General features: G+C 44.7%; 1 protein-coding gene across 2 annotated transcripts in view; it reads right to left on the reverse strand.

The window, feature by feature from the left end:
* LOC110526836 (adhesion G protein-coupled receptor A3) overlaps nucleotides 1-22212 on the reverse strand; it is a 286109-nt gene that overhangs the window by 26176 nt on the left and 237721 nt on the right. For both annotated transcript variants that reach the window (XM_036982670.1, XM_036982667.1), the window contains exons 15-17: nucleotides 12529-12656; nucleotides 8172-8295; nucleotides 3653-3798 (exon numbers count right to left, since the gene is read on the reverse strand). In XM_036982670.1, the coding sequence (XP_036838565.1) occupies nucleotides 3653-3798; nucleotides 8172-8295; nucleotides 12529-12656 (398 nt within the window). The remainder of the gene's footprint in view (nucleotides 1-3652; nucleotides 3799-8171; nucleotides 8296-12528; nucleotides 12657-22212) is intronic.

Below are 22212 nucleotides of genomic sequence, written 5' to 3' on the forward strand. Positions count from 1 at the left end.
TTTATTTTACTAGGCAAGTCAGTTAAGAACAAATTATTATTTTCAATGATGGCCTAGGAGCAGTGGGTTAACTGCCTGTTCAGGGGCAGAATAACAGATTGTACCTTGTCAGCTCGGGGATTTGAACTTGCAACCTTTCAGTTACTAGTCCAACACTCTAACCACTAGGCTACCCTGCCGCCCCAAATCTGTTCTGCACTATTCTGTGAATATTGATGTTGTATTGCGCAGGGCACACTTGAAAAAGAGACTTAGGTCTCAATATGTCTTCCCTGGTGAAAATTAAGGTACAAAAAATACCAATATCCCTAAAAGCTAACATTCAATGCAGGCTCACAGGTCATTGAGGTAACTAGAGCCTTGGGTGAGCACTATGGTAACAGGTAATTGTTTAAGTCGCCTCATTCTTCTTCAGCAGGATAGACACTATTGCCTCTTCTTTCTCTCCTCTATTGCTCCCCCCCCCCCCCCCACTCTCCCAGCAAAGCAGTCTCAGCTAGAGGACTCAACCAACACACAAACCAAACCCATTTATCACCATGGAAACCAAACAACTCCCTCTGTCTACCGCAAAGGCGAGAGAGAGAGCGGGCATCTTCAATAGGTACTTAGACTCAAAAAGTGGCAAAAACAGGGAGGGTGAGTATGAGTACCGCTATAGTTTTCACTCTAATGCACCAGCAACCTACTACTTGGCACAGGCTCTCAGACTCTCTCCCTATAGTTGAGTTTTGAATATAAATAAATATATGACTGTCAAATGTTTAACATGTCAGTTTGCAAACCAGCCTTGCACAGTAACTGATTTGTTATCCTGCCAATGAACCAATAAGTCCTGTGAAATAAAATTTCCCCTGTGGCTTCGCCTTCATTTTCTAAGGTAAAATTGATGACAAGTTGCTGAATAATTATCATAAAGGTGATAATGACCATGACGATGCCTATGATGATATTGATAAACACATGCTCCCTGGACATCAGTAGGTATCTTCTCCATCCCTACAGTGCCTTCAGAAATGATTCATACCTCTTGACTTAATCCACATTTTGTTGTGCTACAGTCTGAATTCAAAATTGATTAAATTGGGAGAGGGGGGGGGGGTTCTCACCCATCACCTCGAATGCATTTCAATTAACAGGTGTGCCTTGTAAAAAGTTAATTTGTGGAATTTCTTTCCGTCTTAATGCGTTTGAGCCAATCAGTTGTGTCGTGACAAGGTAGGGGTGGTATACAGAAGATTGCCCTATTTGGTAAAAGACCAAGTCCATATTATGGCAAGAACAGCTCAAATAAGCAAAGAGAAATGACAGTCTATCAATACTTTAAGACATGAAGGTCAGTCAATATGGAACATTTCAAGAACTTTGAAGTGCAGTCGCAAAAAACATCAAGTGCTATGATGAAACTGTCTGTCTTGAGGACCGCCACAGGAAAGGAAGAACCAGAGTTACCTCTGCTGCAGAGGATAAGTTCATTAGAGTTAACTGCCCCTCAGATTGCAGCCCAAATAAATTATTCACAGAGTTCAAGTGACAGACACATCTCAACATCAACTGTTCAGGGGAGACTATGTGAATCAGGCTTTCATGGTCAAAGTTCTGCAAAGAAACCACTACTAAAGGACACCAATAATAAGAAGAGACTTGCTTGGGCCAAAAGCAAGGAAAGTCAAAATTTTGAGATTTTTGGTTCCATCCGCCGTGTCTTTGTGAGACGCAGAGTAGGGCAACGGATGATCGCGTGTGTGGTTCCAACCGTGAAGCATGGAGGAGGAGGTGTGAGGGTGCTTTGCTGGTGACACTGTTGTGATTTATTTAGAATTCAAGACACACTTAACCAGCATGGATACCACAGCATTCTGCAGCGATATGCCATCCCATCTTAGTGGGATTATCATGCACTTGTCCATCTTAGTGGGACTCATCCTGTTGTTTTTTAACAGGACAATGACCCAACACACCTTCCGGCTGTTTAAGGGCTATTTGACCAAGAAGAAGAGTGACAGAGTGCTGCATCAGATGACCTGGCCTCCACAATCACTCAACCTCAATCCAATAGTAATGGTTTGGGATGAGTTGGACCGCAGAGGGAAGGAAAAGAAGCCAACAAGTGCTCAGCATATGTGGGAACTCCTTCAAGACTGTTGAAAATGTATTCCAGGTGAAACTTGTTCAGAGAATGTCAAGAGTGTGCAAAGCTGCCATCAAGGCAAAGGGTGGTTACTTTAAAGAATCTAAAATCTAAAATATATTTTGATTTGTTTAACACTTTTTTTGGTTACTACATGATTTCATATGTGTTTTTTCATAGTTTTGATGTCTCCCCTATTAATCTACAATGTAGAATATAGTAAAAATAAAGAAAGACCCTTGAATGAGTAGGTGTGTCCAAACGTTTGACTGGTACTGTAAGTATTCACACCCCTTTGCTATGACACTTCAAATTGAGCTAGGGTACATCCAATTTCCTTCGATCATCCTTGAGATGTCACTTAATTGGAGTCCACCTCTGGCCAATTCAATATTTTGGAAACGATTTAGAAAGAAACACAGCTGTCTATATAAGGTCCCACAGTCGACAATTTAGAGAAAAAAAAAACACGTTTTCACTTTGTCACTGTGGGGTGTACTTTCTGAAGGCACTGTAACTCCCTGCTTATAGCTATTTGCTAAGCAGCAGACAGCTCGTTGAGCGCCACCTCTACCGCACTAATACGGGTCTCTAAATTGAATAGGTCCCATTTCGGAAATGTGTTTGTTTTAAAAGAATATCCTCGGCTCCTAGCAATCTAGGGTATTTATCCGAATCAATTCCAAATTATGTGAGTCAAATTATTCAAACTAAAAGTTGTTCCCTGACGCCAGAGAGTGACTCAAATTCAAAATGTGATTTCTTGACAAGAATTAGTGTAAGAGAAGCACTAGCTACTGAAGAGCCAAACTGTATACATTCTCGTGCAGTGACAGTAATATTACAATATAGGGCTTGGAGTGTGAGGAATGTAATCTCGCTACATACTGTATGCTCCTTTTGATAAATGATCCGATAACTCTCCCAAGTGAAACCCATGGTAATCATGCTTTTAGAGAAGAGAAAAAAAACAGACACACACAACTAAGGTTTATACAGAATCCACCAAACGTGACTTGCTTACAATATCCTTTCTTTCAAGTAACCTACTAAACTACAAGCCCAATGATCGTTCTCTCTGTAGCGGACAGCGTTTCAGAAACAGTACATTACAGAAAGGTTAAGACAGAAAGGTACACATCCACAGCCTATAAAAACAGAGAAGCAGGACACCAGGGCTTGGATTTAGTGAGAAGGAGGATTTAATAAGTACTGGCAGGAGAGCCGGCCAATGCTATTGTGTACAGATTCCGACAAGCATCTCTAGGCCACACAAGGCATACAGTATAGTAGGGAGAGAAATGAAATAAGAAAGCATAGAATTGTGCACTGAACCAGTCCTTGACCTACAAAAAAAAAGATTCACAACAGCACATTCATAACAGCACATTCACAACAAGCACGATCAGCTACATACAATTCAAATACACACGCAGATGCACGATTAGACACGGAGGCATGCATACTCACGTGTGCACACACTCACGAGCACACACACACAGAGGGGGGGATTGCTCTTACTTTAGCATGGGCTGTTTGGTGTTGGCAGACGGGTCACCGTCCTGGGGCTGCAGGGGCTTTTTGGTCACCTGCTTGTAAATGTTCCGGGCCATCACCCCCAGCCACAGCATGGTGGAGAGGGACGAGTAGTGTAGCACCATGCCAACCTGCACCAGGGGACACAGACAGACATGGGTCACTCGCTGTATGTATCTTCGCGTCGTGTCCCGCTCTCGTCTTCACATTCTTCATGTCCCTCTCACGTCCACTTCTTCACACCCAGTTGACTCACAGATAGAGTTCTTTTCCAGACACAACAAGCATGTCGTCAAAGTCGCTACTCACAACGTCACTAACATTTTCCTCCAAAGATCAATTGCAGCGGGGGCGGAAGACTGTGACCTGTTCATTAGTGCATGCAAGCACGCACACACACACACACACACACACACGCGCACACACCCACATCCGCCATCAATAACATCAGAGGACTCAGGACAGTAACCTTGAGCCGTCAACAATAAACCACAATATAAATGTCAGTCACGTCTACAATGCTAACAGACATTGTATCCCATCCTCTCTTGTTCTAATATTCATGAATTATGCTTGAATGGGAATCTGCCATTGTTTTAAGGCTTTAATAGGAGGCACAAAGGCAGCTACGAGGGAGAAAGAGAGCAAGAATAGAGGAAAGACAGAATTAGAAATGCATTGTGTCCTCTTTCCACAAACACACTCCTCAGTTCGCTCAGAGGGCCCAAAACTAAGAGGCATCCAATCAAATCACTCGCTCCAGTCTGCTAGGCTTAACCAACTCTACAGGGACTGAAGGAACCATACGGGAGTCAGACATGACACTGATTTGAAATAACCTTGAGACTGGTTAACGGTGGAAGAAGCTCCCAGTGAGTAGGTGGTGGTCTGTGATTCAACCAATCAATGATTGCACTCTGTGAAAAGGGTTCTACATGTACATACAATCCAAAAGGGTTCTACCTGGAACCAAAAAGGGTTCTCCTATGGGGACAGCTGAATAACCCTTTTAGGTTCTAGATAGCACCTTTTTTTTCTAAGAGTGTAGCTATAACCCACATCCTTTGGGCTGAAAGGAACGCTGGCTGACTGGACAAACAACCACGGATGTGGGATGGAATGGTACCCAAGTAAAAAGGTCTTCAGGGGGTGAGTCGTATTGCCACACACTGAACTAGTCCTTGACCTCAAGAAGATATGAACAGCACATTCACGACAAGCAATATCAGCTACAGAAAACTCAAAAGGGATCAAATCAATCTCTCGTACACACACACACAAAACAATGTGTTTTAAGAAGTTATTTTGTGACATGTGAATATATAACTGGATATCATTCAGATCATATATAAATAGATACGTTTAATGGTTCACTATATATATTTTTATGAAATTCACTGAGTAGGATGGTCCTCCCCTTCCCCCTCTGTGGAGCCTCCACTGACACACACACACAAAGACGCACACACACACACACACACACACATAGAGTAGACCGATGCACACAGCGTGGAATGGTCAGGGGAGGGAGGGAGAGTGACCCAGTATAACTTTGCAGTAGTATAGTCTTTAGCTACTGTATGTCACTGTCACAAGGAGTGGTATGAAAGTGTGGTATGTTTGAATCACAGAGGAATGATTGGGTCTGTCAGTGTGGAGTATAATTGAGTGAGTCTGGGTTAGGGTCAGTGTTACTGTCGCAGTGTGGCTTATAAGTAAGAGATCACTAACATTAGAGAATGCAAAGTGACAGTGAGGAGTGGGTTGGAGGAAGGAAACGAGAGAGAGAGAGAGAGATGTAGAGAGAGAGAGAGATATGGGGGAGAGAGGAGAAGGAGATGTAGAGGGAGAGAGAGAGAGAGAGAGAGAGGATAAGGAGATGTAGAGGGAGAGAGAGAGAGAGAGAGAGAGAGAGAGAGAGGAGAAGGAGATGTAGAGAGAGAGAGAGAGAGAGAGAGAGAGGAGATGTAGAGGGAGAGAGAGAGAGAAGGAGATGTAGAGGGAGAGAGAGAGAGAGGAGAAGGAGATGTAGAGAGAGAAGGAGATGAGAGAGAGAGAGAGAGAGAGGAGATGTAGAGGGAGAGAGAGAGAGAGAGAGAGAGAGAGAGAGAGAGATGGGGAAGGTTTGCAGAGGAAGGGGGTTTGCGAGTGCTTGAAGTGCCGAGAGAGGCTGCCAGAGACGGTTCCAGAGCTCCTTGAAGTTTGCCTGTCAGAGGGGGTGGTGTGTAACAGCTCCCCTGGGGTGGTGGCACCATGCTGGGCCTGAGCGGGATCCATCTGCAGGCAGGGTGGAGGGTGGAGGGACGGAGGAGGGTGGAGAGGTGTTTGTGATCACACATATCCTTACTACCAGCTCCTCTAGCAATCAGCCATGTAATCATCCCAGACACTGTCCCCACTGCTGGGAACAGGGGAACAGCCTCAAACCCATTGAGAGGAGGGGAGACAAACCGGGCCCAAATAATCCCACAGCAACGCCGAGTTACCCATTAAAAATGCAGTGCTTCTACATTAGGCAACGTGATTCAATCAGATCAATAGCCAGTGGTAAGGAGCACCGGAGACACTGTGCAGAACACACCTGCGGCGATAATGACATTGGGAGAGGGCTAATATCCACACAAGATGTCCTTTGCTTTACAGGCATCTCTCAAACTGTGGCATCTCGGCAAGATGTCTGCATGTCACTCAGAGCACACGTTGCCAATGCATCCATGTGGACGGAAAAATCTGACGGGGAATATGCTAATCGGGCCTTAATCATGTGCCATTACACCGGCTGAACTATGTCACACAATGTAGTTGTCGACGCTTGCTTGACGGGCGCGGCATGAACCAGAGGCGCCTAGCCTAGCTAGCTGTCTCTCTGTCCGAGCCAAGCCTCCTGACGGGCAGCCAAGGCATGCCAGCCACTGTTGGCTTCCATGAGCTACAGTGAGCTACGGTGATCGATGTGTTTGGCTCCACACTGAGGTGAACTCATTGTGTTTTAGAACAAGAAGATGTCTAAACTGTTGGTGACAGGAGGGCGAGGCAGCAGCCCGGGGGTCCCGGGTTCACTGACGGACTTGGTTCTGACCAGAAAAGAAGAGAGGGTGAGTTTGAAGCCTTCGAAACCTCAACTGAAACGGTAGAACGAGAGAAAAGCTGGCTAAATGCTCCACACGCCGAGGAGAGATCGCAGAGGCCAGATGACGTGTTCAAACGGACGTGTCAAACTCTCGTTACAACCGACAGTGTCATCTAGCCGTCAGTCTCTCAAAATGTAGCCATGTGCCTGGTCTTCATACTCCTTATTTTGGCAAGACACGATCGAGTCTATCGCAAACGCTGACGTTTTAACTCCACATCAACCATTATCCATTCTTTGTAACGTCTTCCTATCAATCTCCCCCAAAACAACAATGGGCATGCATACCCGAGTCTGGTTTTCTTACTCCTTATTTTGTCAAGACAAGATTGAGTCTATCGCCAACCCTGAAATCAAAACTCCCCAACAACCAGAATAACCCTTTCACACAAGTATCAGTCAAGCCAAAGATTGACTAAGAGGTAAGCATCTCTATTCAAAAGCTGAAACCTCTCTTACCTGATGTCTCCAACCATCTGCTTTATCTTTAAGTAAGGACTCAGGATACACCTCAGGTCTTGACATGCACCACCAATTAGCCACCCCAATGCTATCCTTCCCCTCGCTGCCTCCAGGCTCGGCCCTAAAAACAGTACGTATGGCAGGATCCTCTCACGTTGACACATCTCCCCTGATCTCTTCTATTTTCTAACATCTCAGAGCTAAGCGTTAATGCTCCCAGCAGGAAAGAAAGCACTCCTGTGACCCGTTAGCTAACCCACACCGTCATACAGGCCTCGTAACCAGCCACGTCCCGCAGCGCTTACTGGTGCCTGTGTCTCGCTCTCTCTCCACGTATCTCTCTCCCTCACTCGCTCTCTCTTTCTCGTTCCCTTTCTCTCGCTCTCTCTGTATTTTCTCATTCTCGTTCACAAGCCTCAGGCTAAGAGACGGAGGTGCCACCTACGGAGGAAGAGAGAGCCAAGCGGTAGGCAACATCAGTAACGGCAGCCATACTCCTACTCCCCTTGAGACGACGGCAAAACAACACCCTCATTAGGACAACAAACTGCCGGGTAAAAAGACCCTGGGGGCCGGGTCGGGAAACCCCTGGAGGGACAGGCAACCTGGCTTTCGTCACAGGATACTGTATGTACTGCCAGCCAATATGTCAATAGGAAACGCACAGGAAGACAGATAGCTAGATAAAGCATTCATTCATCTACTGTAGGGTAGGCAAATTAAGCTGGATGGACTGTACTGTACTGTTGAACACTGTGTAGGGAGAGAGAGGGAGAGAGAGAGAGAGAGAGAGAGAGAGAGAGAGGGAGCTATACGTACTGCACTGTGCACTCAGAGCACCTCAATAGACATTCATAATCATTTCCACCGGAGAGCTTTGAGAGGGCGGAAATGAAAAGGCAGTGCACTTACTGCTTGACAGATGATGGGGTATTTGATTCGATTGATGCCTCCGGCAAACACAGTGAAGGTCAGAGCCGTGTGGAAACAGAAGTTGAGGAGCATGTGCCATCCCTTCCGACTGATGCGGATTGTGCTGCCAAAAGAAAAACCCACACAGTCAGTCAAATAAATATGAATAGCACAGAGAATCAGGGGAATGGATTACAGATTGATGGAGAGGATGTTGAACATTTTAGAGTTTTCAAAATACCCACTTCAATCATTCAGGTCATTTATTAGGATATAAGGGGATGATACATATGGGGATGAGGTGAAAATCTGGTGAAATGCAATGTACATATCCCCTAAATTAATATACAGATTTTAAAGCACAGCCATGTCATGCAATTCATCGTTCAGATCATATACAGGGAAGAACAGAAAACAGATGGATGAGAAAATAGAAATAACGGGATGAGGTGAAAGTCACTCTCTGCCACACGGCCTCAAATTCCCAGAAGGCCTGGATTATTGAGTCATTGTTAGTTTTACACTTAAGACATGACTCTGCTGTCCACATTTTTTGGGGAATTTAGTCTCGTGTAATACATCCTATACATTCGTTTATACTGGATTAATCGTCTATTTTTGTTAACTGCAGTTATGTTACGTTACGTTAGTTATGTTCCAAAATTCCCTCCACCTTGTGCCAACATCAGTTATTCTTAAGTCTTGGTTCCAATAGTTGTCAGTTGGATAGGCTCTCTGCAAGGTTTTGTGTATCTTACCTGTCATATGGATGTCCTTTTCTGACTCAAATAGGAATTCCTTACGATTGCTCTGAATATTTCAAATAGGTATTTCTTCATATCAAAGTTGCATGCATATGAAAATATACATTGGTAGCTCCAGAACTGCTTTTTAAAATTCTATCATGGAAATACATGCATTCCCTATTACCAAGTCATCTATGCCTTTAGTTTTCCATGTGGACCAATTTATTGGTGAATTCTGAAAAAATGTCAATGTATTGTTCATAGGTTTGTGTTTTAAGGGAGTGATAATTGGTTCTTGTGAAAATACGTTTCAATGTCTTCCATATTTTTTTATAGCGTTCTTAACTATGGAGTTGATAATGTTCTTAACTTTATCCTTTGAAAATAGACACGTAGACAGTTTCTGGGGATGAGCACGTGCAGCTTAAATATGTACCCATTGTTTCTCTTTACGGCATTTAACTATACCTCGTAAGTTAAAAGCCCATGATGGAACACTAGTCACTTTAATCATGTTTACGTACTGCTTGACTCATCTCATATGTATACTGTATTCTATTCTACCGTATTTTAGTCAATGCCACTCCGACATTGCTCGATCCAATATTTATATATTTCTAGATTTGTGCGTATTGTTGTGAATCGTTTTTAGATACTACTGCACTGGTGGAGCTAGGATCACAAGCATTTCACTTCACCCGCAACAACATCTGTTAAATATGTGTATGGGACCAATAAAATTCGATTTGATTTGAAAATGTGATTTCATTTGATTTGGGTCGATATACGGTTTGATTTGAGTCGATACGGTTTGATTTGAGTCGATATACGGTTAAAACCACCCTCAGACTCAGGAAGTTGTAGAACCTTCCTTTTTATTCGAAGAGTTTTATTTGCCCATATAAAGTCTGTTATGACCAAGTATACTTTCTCAAATAATGTCTTTGAGGGGGGGTAATTAGTATTACCGAAGATAAATGTAAAACCTTTGGGAGCCATGCCATTCTGAAGAAAGAGAGAGAGAGAGAGAGAGACCCTTAGGCATGGCACTTAACCTATATTGCCACTCTGTGTCCAGCTGTTGGAAAAAAATACTTAGAATATGTGGGTTAGCCAATCCAGATGCAGCATTCAGGTCAAATAAACTATCTATCCAGTATCCTAAATTAGCATTATCCTCATCATTTTCACCAGAGCCATTATACACCAGGGGGAAGACATGTATAGGAAAGCAACCTCTGTCCAGAGAAAGAGAGAGAGAGAGAGAGCGCAAGACTGAAAGAGAGTAAGAGAGACCACAGGAAGAGGGAGACCAGAGACCAGAGAGAGAGAGACCGGAGAGAGAATTAGTGAAAACAAGTGATAATGAGAGAGACCTACAGACAGAGAGAGAGGGAGATGGAGAGAGAGAGCAGCAGTATCCTGTGAGGCGTGTCTGAGTTAGTGTGCAGTGTTATGTGCCAAAGAGGAGAGGAAGAGCTGCTTTTTAGGTGCTAAACTACAACCAAGGAGGCTCCAGGAGATGGCCATAAATCACTGCAGCCTCTGCCTGCCTCCCAGTGCTTGTCATGGGCTTGGCTATGGGCTCTTATTGGGTCAAGTGCATTCACCTGGAACCCCTCCACTTCCTCGTTCCCCCAGGAGAGCATGTGGCTAAACTGACCTCTCACTTGTTCTCCTTGGCCCGAGGGGATATTCTGAAGGGTGAACTTGGGAGTCCAAATGGAATAAACCCTTGATAATAGGCTCACCAGCGTCACTATTCAGTCAATACACACTCCCTTCGTTTGAAATACACTAACCTTATAGGAGTCAGTGAAGCACTGAAATGACCTCTACAGTACACGTGTGGCAAAACTGACCCCTTACTTGTTCTCCTTTGCCGAGGGCAGGGAACGTTCCGAAGGGTGAACTTCGCCCCTGTGGAATTAGCACTTGTGTTAGCTCACCAGCTGAACTATTCAGTGGTGCTACACTAACTACACACTCCCCTTGCTTGGAATACACTAACGTTATGACAGTCAGTGAAGTTATCTACACATTTAGGACATTTTTCTGATTTGAGACCTGCATTCACAACTTAAGACGTTCGCGTAAATCGTTCACTGACATCAATGGGAGACTGGTGTGCACGGATCTCAATTCAGAATGTCGCCCTTGTATTTCTACAGTAAGGAAGACACGGCTTGGCTATGTTGTTATGCCTTTGGACATGGAGGGAGGCGAGGTGTTGTAGCGTTGTACTCCTGCTGCAGCTGTGATACGACGGCTCGTTCTGAGAACAGGGTGTCTCCCGACCGCAGTCGTGGCGCCGCCGCCGACATCACTCCTCCCAGACTGCAGTTACCTGTTCTTCGTCGTCCATCTACCCTTGTAGACGGGGTTAGGTGACAACGTCATGAAAACGACGCGCACAGATAGCTACCAACAATGACAAGAAGCTGCCAATTGTGGGGAATTGTTGAGTGGCTCGTTTAAGCTTGTTCTTAATACCATGTCTTGTTTTGAGGTGTTTTGACTGATTTCATGTCAATGCTAATATGACAACAACAAATAAATCGCTAGCTAGTTAACCAACAACTGTCACAATGTATTTGAGAGACAACGAGTGCTCATTGTACAAATGTGTTTCTGTTTTTTGCTAAACATTGGAGACGGAATATAGTTGACATGTTGCCAACAGCATAAAGCCAACCCCGTCTGTCGCCCCATAGTTGCGCACACATCGGTTTCGTTTCCGAACAACCAACCCGTCTATAGCCCTCCATTTTGTCAATATCTCCTTTCCCTCTCTTTCTCAGAGTGGCCTCTGATGATGATGCCAAACTTCAATTTGCTCATAGATCTTCGCGACCCATTACACCTATCTACTTCCCATCGGAACCAAAGGCAGTATCAATAAGGTCTCGTTTATTTCATCTGTCGTTTCAGAGACACGGAACAACTTTCCTTTTGGTCTTTTATTCTCAGCACAGTGAAGGTATAGAAGGAATTAATGCTTGTCACATTTGGCCGCTTACTCCATTGCTCGTGAGTGACTAACAAAGACTCAAAAGGGAAAATGAGGCCCGAACAAATAACAAGCTATCCATGGTTGCCTGGAGACCACACTGGATCATCAGTAGAGGACGACTAGACGAACGGACATATAGCACAGCCCTCGGGGATTCAAAGACCATACGGAGAGAGGTGACCGAGGTGGTCTGGCCATTATGGAGTAGGGGTAGTTTGGCTCACGCACGCGCACACATCCCTCTAAACCGCACTGAGACACACACACGCGCGCGCACGCACATCAATCCTCCAGTTCAGATGTCTGAGTCAGGCCCACAGCGGCTGACTCACAACCCAGGAGCATGACGGAGGAAAATGAAGAAAGGAAAAATCCCAAAAAGGAGAGGCGGTGTGTTGTGATGGATACATGACCTGGATGTGTGTGTGTTTTTACCAAGCGTGGTTAGTTAACTGAAGATGAGAACTCACTTCAAATCCTTTCAACACAGAACTAAACAAACAGACACACCCATACTGTACACATGCACGCAGACAGACACATATCCCCCCCCCCCCCCCCCCCCCCACCACACACACAGTATTCCAAGGGTTTTTACCTGTGGTGCACGATATAGGTGATGATGGAGGCGAAGAGGCAGAGCAACATAACGGCCGTGCAGGCATACACGACCGGGTGCAGAAACTCCCCAGGGTACGGGGGGAAAGAAAGCACCTTCTTCAGATCCTATGAGAGAGAGAGAGAGAGAGACCAGGGTCAGACACCACATATGGTATCGTATTTCACATACTATTCCGAAAAACAAACAATGTACTGAATGTGACAGTCTAAGCACAAAGAAAACGAAGTGGACCTCGTGTGTATGCTGTATCTGGGCAACCGAAAACAAAACACACGCGCACAATGCTCATTACCACATGAACAATGGTCCACAACAACAACAAAAACGTTGTGTCGTGCAAACCATTCTCAGAATTTGCAAAACACACGTAGCGCTCACGGGGAGCGAGAGAATCAGCATGACTCTCTCTCTCTCTCTCTTAATGTCATACTACTAGAGTAGCAGACGCTCATTAGGAAAACTTCAACATCACGCTGCATCTGTGCTACACATCTGGAAGCATATATTGCCCTTTACAGGGCCTCACACAGAAGCGTTACTATGCTGTCACGTCACACTGAGAGCACACACATCATCGTGACAACTATGGACATGATTCTCTGGGAATGAGTTTGCTCCTCTTTCAGGGTTGGGTAAACATACGATCTTCCACATCATATCCATCAAGAAATAAGAACGCTAGCCGAGCTCCGTGGATTTGGCTGCACTGTGACCATTCGTAAAACGGCATGGGGCAGTTGAAACCAGTAGCGAGGTGAATAGGAGGTTAGGACCAAATGTTTTCACATCCCTCCACTTCAAGACATATGAAAGTTAGCGCCATTGATTTGGCTGCACTGTGATCAACGCAGCCGGAGAACTGAATGGGCACCGTCGGAGGCCTGGTGTGGGAGTGAGCAGGGTTGGCTCCGTAGCTCCGTGTGTCTATGATGCCTCATCCGTGTTCATGGCCGTGAGTGTATTCTACACAGCTGTCCTTCTCTATCACCACTTCCCCTGACCAGCTAACCCACAGGCTCACACATGGACCGGTAGGGGCCGCTAGTGGCCTGTGGGGGCCCGTGACCCTGCTGTACTGTGTGACAAGCACTAATAGTCAGGGCTGGAGGGTAAGAGGGCTATGGCCAGAGGCGGATCTGGATCTCTTACAGATATGTAACAGTGTGACAGGGAGAGACGACCACGCAGAACATCACCAGTCAGTTCAATGGAGCCCGAACTGAAAGAGGCAGAGGGATAGCAGGGAAAGCGAGTGAGAGTGAGGAAACTGGAGAGGAAGCGGGAGAGAGGAGATGAGGGTGAAATAGAGAGCGAGATAGAGACTTTGTCTGTGGAAGAAGGGGGAGAGAGCGTGAGAGGGCAAGGAAAAGAGAGGCAAAAGGAGAGGGAGGGCTGATTGCCGAGTACAACTACAATTCTCAGCTATAGTAAATGACCATTCTGAAATGACAGGACCTTTATTTATCCGTCCAGAGTGGTTAAAAGTACAGCGAAGGGCGAGTTCTCGGGGTCAAAGTGTCTCATGGGACAAATCGACATCACTAGATCGTCATCACTGAGGCTATAATGATAACTGAGACTGCTGTAGCTCCTGCCTCTTAGCCCCTGAGCCTTTACACCATATTCAACCATTTACCACTTGAATGACTGAACCAATCAAAACTACTTGTCAAATGCCCTCATATTGGATTCAAGGATCCTCCTGCTAAGTAAAAATCCATATACACCCAACTAAATCTTTATACCCTATCCATATATAGCCTGCTGAGAGTATCCCCATAACTCCAGGAGCAGTCCTAGTATCTGAGAAATGGTGCTGCAGGAGGGGACTTTAGCTCACGGGGCTGCCGAGGACTGGATTTACTGCTGTGGGGTGAGGTGATTGGAGGAACACTAACAGTCATCCGACTGGCTCGGGTCAAACGGTAGGAAGGGGCTCAGAGGAGAGGAGGGGAAAGGGGAGGGTAGGAAAGGGAAGGTGGGGGGAGGGTGGGGGGGGGGGTGATGAAGAGAAGAGAAAAGAGCATGGAGAGGTGGAAGAGAGGAGATGAAAAGTGTGCAATGTATGGAGGGTTAGAAGCAAAGAAGAAGGGCAAGATGGAGGAGGAGTGGGGGAGGAGGGAGATGTCACTTTCACCAGACCGAGAAAAATTGTGAATCACACTGCAGGGTGCATGACTGCCTGCTTTGAACAAATAGTTCTCAGCGTTGCCAGTCCCAGTGTTAAAACTCCTGGGGAGATGCAGGGAGAGACAGACCTCTCATACAGTGGACAGTTGAACAAAGACTGCAGGGTGATTGATGCCGAATACTGGCGCATCAACTTGATCTCACAACCGAATGATCCCATTGGTCGAAAATCAACGTCCCAGGAAATGGAGAAAAAGACCTGCCTATTCTCCCAATCGCAAAACATCCTTTTATCATTATCATCGCTGGTGTTGTCTCGACACTCTTAAAAAAAACTCAAGATATATAGTCGGCTGTCCCCATAGGATAACCTTTTGAAGAACCCTTTTTTGGTTCCACGTAGAACCTTTTCTACAGAGTTCTACATGGAACCAAAAGGGTTCTACCTCGACCAAAAAGGGTTCTACCTTGAACCAAAAAGGGTTATCCTATGGAGACAGCCGAAAAACCCTTTTGAAACCCTTCTCTCTTTTTTTCCTAAGAGTGTAGTTGCTTAACAGACACATAATGCAATATCCATAACCATCATAGTTTGCCTGTCGGGGGAACAAAAAAATACAGTATATCCCTAATTGTTCATATAGCAGTGATACTGAGTGATGTCTCCTTGCAATACCTTGTAGCACCAGGCTCTGAACAATTCCCATTCCTCACGTATTCTTCCCAACCCAGCCCTACTCCCAGCGTCAGATAAGAACAGCAGCCAGCCAGTTTCCAATAGGATTCTTCCATCCAGACCACTCACAGCTATTATCATCATTATTACTATCGTATCACATAAGTGAGTGTTGCCTGGCTGCCTGTGTGGACATTATTAGTGTGTTTAGCGGGGCCCCTGTCCCGGCCCTGACAGCACAAATCACCACAGACTGAGCCACAGTATACACTGCCCAGGCCGGCTAAACCTATTCTGGATTAGCCACCATGTTCCGTCTAAGCACGCTCCGTTGTCCCTTTCCCCTCTGCAGCCAAACAGCCTCTTTATCCCGTGTCTGTGTTGTCCCTACACATTTAATCCACACGACACGCGCTCCCCCCCCCCCCCATCCCCGAAAATCTGATTACTCGTGTTAATTAAACCCGGCCCCAATTCCAATCCAATAATCTCAAAAGATCCCAGTTACACTGAACATTGAGAGATCATGGAGTCAGTGGGGTCTGGGAGGTGCTGTGCTAAGATGGTGTCTGTATACCAATATTTATTTTCATGAGGATTTAAGGATTATGGGTCAAACTGAAGCGCATGCGCTCAATTATCTCTCCCTTGTTCTCCCCCCCCCCCCGCACACATGCATACGACAACGATACAGAGACTCACAGGAACACATACACATTAACGTCCCTTGGCGGACTGGCCGAAGGGCTCCCGGCTCCATCCAGCACCATTCTTTATCATCCCTGAGCAGCCCTTCTGGAACGGAACTGGAAAGTGTGCAAATCCAACCCATCTACAACCACCCAATAACACCCAGGGGAGCAGGCCAGTCAAACTCCCTCCCTGGACAAATCACATTTTATTTGTCACATGCTTCGTAAACAACCAGTGTGGACTAACAGTGAACGGTGACTGACAGGCGATGATCCCGAAAAACCATCATGCAACATTTGTTTCTACAACGTTTCACTGGTGGTTGTGAGCCGAATGCTCTTATAACCGCGGAGACGGAATAAGACCGATAGGATCAAGCTGTTGACAGAGACATGCACATAAAGCACACTGTTGTTTGTGTAATGAAATCCAGTTCAATCAAACATCACATTATGGGCCATTATTAGATGATGTATCTCATTTGGAATACAGTGAAACGTCCCTCCAGACATTGTTATTTAAGGGTCCTGTGTATAATTTGTGCTTGATTCCTCTACTTACACATCAAAGGATACGGTTAACATCATGTCCCCAGAGTCTCTTCCTCTGCCTTAGATTAAAAAGAAGAAACATTTGCTGTGTATCTGAATTACGCTGAGTGTACAAAACATTACGAACAACTCTGAGACATAGACTGACCAGGTGAATCCGGGTGAAAGCTATGATCCCTTATTGGTGTCACTTGTTAAATCCACTTCATTCAGCGTAGATGAAGGGGAGGAGACAGGTTAAAGAAGGATCGTGTGTGTGCCATTCAGAGGGTGATATTAAAATATTTAAGTGCCTTTGAACGGGGTATGGTAGTCGGTGCCAGGCGCACCGGTTTGAGTGTGTCAAGAACTGCAACGCTGCTGGGTTTTTCACGCTCAATAGTTTCCCGTGTGCATCAAGAACGGTCCACCACCTTAAGGACATCCAGCCAACTTGACACAACTGTAGGAAGTCAACAAGGACCAGCAAACCTGTGGAATGCCTTTTGACACCTTGTAAAGTCCACGCCCCGACGAATTGAGGTGGTTCTGAGGGCAAAAGGCGGCGCAACTCAATCTTAGGAAGGTATTAGGAATGTTTTGTACACTTGAGTGTATACTGTACCACTCTAGTTACTGCAGTCTCTTTTCTTAATAGACTTGAAGCTATGAGCTTAAGTGACCTATACTAAGTGCTCTGTGGAGTGACCTTGGCCCCTGTGTGCGTGTGCGTGTGCGTGCGCGTGTGTCTGTGTGTGTGTGCGTGCGTGCGTGTCTGCGGCAGAGCCCACTCACGGTTCAGCATTACACAAAGTTACTCAACCATGATTACAACTAAAGGATGTTGAAGGAATGGCTGTAGGCTGAGAGTTCCTTAACCTAAATGAACAAATGAAACAACCTGAACCACGTCTGAATGACGAAATAAGATGACTTCCCCATTTCACTAACCAAGCTTGTCTCTCAACCTACATACATAGAACCCGCATTACCTGTTGAATACCTTGTCAAACTATGATAACATCTATACTTGAAAAATGCAGTGCTTTTCTAAGAGGATAATCAATTGCCACATTCACATGGTGGCCTGCCCAGTGGAGAGCTGGCTGGTGGGCGCAGTCTGGGGCTGAGAGTGAGAGGAGGGTGACTCATCCCCTCTTTACTACACAGCAGTCTCAATGGAGCTATCTCTGTATGCTCTCTGCACACACACACACGCACGCGCGCGCACACGCACACACACACACACACATGTTCCTTACGCCTTCTGAGACCACATGTTGCTCAACACTTAGAGAGAATATGGACAACATCAATCTCCTCCCTCACTGGTTGATACACTGTACACAAAACTGCAATTTTCTTCTAGACATAGACTGTGCCCAACAAAGAATAACAATAACACTCCACAGGTTAAAGGGATACTGCAAGATCCCTGCAACTAATTCAATTTTTCCACTTTGTAAACATGACAACATCACAATGATGTCAAAGTTGTTTTCTACAAATGATTTGTCTACTTTCTACAATGTATTTCCAGGCCACTAGTGTAAATTTGACGAAATAGTCATTCGCCGCCGTTTAGAAAAGACTTGGCATTTACCGTCAGATCATCAATATGCTGCGGCATTTGTAGAATGTTGATAACAATGGCAACGACGCGACCGAGTGACGGAGGTGCAACCAATGTTTACCATGCCCATATATATCACTGCACATTTCTATGTTCTACACTGAAACGGAAAGGAACAAAGGTTATTTTGAAAATCCGGCGCTATGACGTCATTGGGAGGAATTTTTGAAAACTACAATGTGCTTCCAGCCAGGGAGGTGGCATTTTCACCATTAGAAGACTGGCATGCTGCTGGAGATAATGAATATGATGTTAAAAAGTAAAAAGTGCTAAAATGTCCCTTTATAACAATAACAATAGCTAGTGCAATAGCTAGTGCAATCAGAAAGCTCACCAGAGAGACTTCCTCTTGTCTATTCCTGTTCAACACATTTGTTTCTCGGTCTCCTGAACCAACAGAGGCCTCCAATGGCATCCGAGTGCCGCCGGCCCATAAAAAAAGCACTGTAATGTAATGTTAGAGCTCTGATGACTCTATTACGATCATCATAAAAACCACATTGTTTCCAAAACACTTCAGACTGAAGTTTCCTAGAGCGGAGGAAGGGCTTGTCAGAGACTAGACACTGCTGAATCCCCATCAGGGCCAGACCATAACTAGCCTACAATGATGTGTGGCAGCAATACACAACTAGATAGGTCTGGAAGAGAAAAGAAAGCAGGGAAAGGCAAAAAAAAAGTGTTTCTGTGCTTAAATGTGTCCTATTGCATATGCCTAAGTGCAGCATGTCCATGTGTATTTACAGTGTGCGTGTGTGTGTAGGCTATGGGAGTGTACGTTCATGGCTGAGAAACCTCTGCCTCACACCTTCCGACCCTCTATGCTTTCCCATTTCCCACCCTCCCTCCCTCCCTTCCTCTGCAATCTTCTCTTCCATTTTTTGATTATGGATTGCATGACAACAAGGCCAATCCCATTTCACACCCTGACAGCTCTGCTACCTGCAGCCATTTAGACCTAAGTGGCTGCTCCATCTCATCCTGCTCCCATTTACATGTTTGGGTCTCATTATGACATAAGGCAGGCAGGCAGGCCGCCACATAGTGTTTAGATGCGAAAAGAGGAATTTCACTGGCCAGATTAGTTTTCACCTTTGATACGGGAGCGTATCGCTCACCCAGTGGAATGGGATGCGGGGTGGGGGGAGAATTGAGTGAACTTTGAAGTTAAACTGTGGAGGGGCAAACGCCTAACCTGACCTCCGGAGAAATACTAATGTGAAACATGACTCACACACACTGGCGAGCACAGCCCCGACTTCGTACACACAAATGGCCCCCTTTCTCAGCTAGACACAAGGACAAACACAAACGCACGCACACCGAAATAAATGGTACGAGAGCTGTTCAAATCAAAGAAACATAATCTCTCAGCATTTTACTCAAATATTCCTGACAAACACATGATTATGATCCACTTTTCTTCCAAGCACAGCCATGCTCTCTTCATTCATGTAAACTATTACTGTCAGGTCAATGAACATAAAAACACATTGCCATAATTATGACCATATGACCATACTAAGTCAACGCATATTAAGAGAGTAAGTCTGTCTGGCTAATTTACTTTTATCCCATCACTTGCTGTGTTTGACCCGAGATGAGCTACCCACGTCAACTCAAATAACTATGCCTTGCCTCGGCAACCCTTCTCATAACAAATACTGTACATACATTTGAAGTCAGAAGTTTACAGACACCTTAGCCAAATTCATTTAAACTCAGTTTTTCACAATTCCTGACATTTAATCCTAGTAAAATTTCCTTGTCTTTGGTCAGTTAGGATCACTACTTTATTTTTAGAATGTGAAATGTCAGAATAATAGCAGAGAGTTTGATTTATTTCAGCTTTTATTTCTTGCATCACATTCCCAGTGGGTCAGAAGTTTAAATGCACTCAATTAGTATTTGGTAGCATTGCCGTTAAATGGCTTAATCTGGGTCAAAGATTTTGGGTAGCCTTTCACAAGTTTCCCACAATAAGTTGGATGAATTTTAGCCCATTCCTCCTGACAGAGCTGGTGTAACTGAGACAGGTTTGTAGACCTCCTTGCTCGCATATGCTTTTTCAGTTCTGCCCACAAACTTTCTATGGGATTGAGGTCAGGGCTTTGTAATGGCCACTCCAATACCTTGACTTTGTTGTCCTTAAGCCATTTTGCCACAACTTTGGAAGTATGCTTGGGGTCATTGTTCATTTGGAAGACCCATTTACGACCAAGCTTTAACTTCCTGACTGAAGTCTTGGGATTTTGCTTCATTATATCCACATAATTTTCCTCCCTCATGATGCCATCTATTTTCCCAAGCTTTAAACATCCCAAGGAGCACTGTGCAAGCGGTAATATTGAAATGGAAGGAGTATCAGACCACTGCAAATCTACCAAGACCTGGCCGTCCCTCTAAACTTTCAGCTCATACAAGGAGAAGACTGATCAGAGATGCAGCCAAGAGGCCCATGATCACTCTGGATGAACTGCAGAAATCTACAGCTGAGGTGGGAGACTCTGTCCATAGGACAACAATCAGTCGTATATTGCACAAATCTGGCCTTTATGGAAGAGTGGCAAGAAGAAAGCCATTTCTTAAAGATATCCATAAAAAGTGTTGTTTAAAGTTTGCCACAAGCCACCTGGGAGACACACCAAACATGTGGAAGAAGGTGCTCTGGTCAGATGAAACCAAAATTGAACTTTTTGGCAACAATGCAAGACGTTATGTTTGGCGTAAAAGCAACACAGCTCATCACCCTGAACACACCATCCCCACTGTCAAACATGGTGGTGGCAGCATCATGTTTTAGGCCTGCTTTTCTTCAGCAGGGACAGGGAAGATGGTTAAAATTGATGGGAAGATGGATGGAGCCAAATACAGGACCATTCTGGAAGAAAACCTGATGGAGTCTGCAAAAGACCTGAGACTGGGACGGAGATTTGTCTTCCAACAAGACAATGATCCAAAACATAAAGCAAAATCTACAATGGAATGGTTCAAAAATAAACATATCCAGGTGTTAGAATGGCCAAGTCAAAGTCCAGACCTGAATCCAATCGAGAATCTGTGGAAAGAACTGAAAACTGCTGTTCACAAATGCTCTCCATCCAAACTCACTGAGCTCGAGCTGTTTTGCAAGGAGGAATGGGAAAAGATTTCAGTCTCTTGTTGTGCAAAACTGATAGAGACATACCCCAAGCGACTTACAGCTGTAATCGCAGGAAAAGGTGGCGCTACAAAGTATTAACTTAAGGGGGCTGAATAATTTTGCACGCCCAATTTTTCAGTTTTTGATTTATTAAAAAAGTTTGAAATATCCAATAAATGTCGTTCCACTTCATGATTGTGTCCCACTTGTTGATTCTTCACAAAAAAATACAGTTTTATATCTTTATGTTTGAAGCCTGAAATGTGGCAAAAGGTCGCAAAGTTCAAGGGGGCCGAATACTTTCGCAAGGCACTGTACATCCACAGGTACACCTCCAATTGACTCAAATTATGTCAATTAGCTTATCAGAAGCTTCTAAAGCCATAATTTTCTGGAATTTTCCAAGCTGTTTAAAGGCACAGTCAACTTAGTGTATGTAAACTTCTGACCCACTGCAATTGTGATACAGTGAATTATAAGTGAAAAAATCTGTCTGTAAACAATTGTTGGAAAAATTATTTGTGTCATGCACAAAGTAAATGTCCTAACCTACTTGCCAAAACTATAGTTTGTTAACAAGAAATGGTCGAAAAAACAAGTTTTAATGACTCCAACCTAAGTATATGTAAACTTCCGACTTCAACTCTACATTATCTGAGAGCAAACATCATTAGTTCACATCCATTCATTGTTTTAAAAGGCTTTAACTATATAAAAACAGCCACGGCAAATGATATCTCCAGAGCAAGCCTCACCTCTGACCCTTCTGAAGTACAGTGAGACACACACAAACTGTACATACAGTGCCTTGCGAAAGTATTCGGCCCCCTTGAACTTTGCGACCTTTTGCCACATT

The sequence above is a fragment of the Oncorhynchus mykiss genome, chromosome 1, assembly GCF_013265735.2.
Source record: "Oncorhynchus mykiss isolate Arlee chromosome 1, USDA_OmykA_1.1, whole genome shotgun sequence".
Lineage (NCBI taxonomy): Eukaryota > Metazoa > Chordata > Actinopteri > Salmoniformes > Salmonidae > Oncorhynchus > Oncorhynchus mykiss.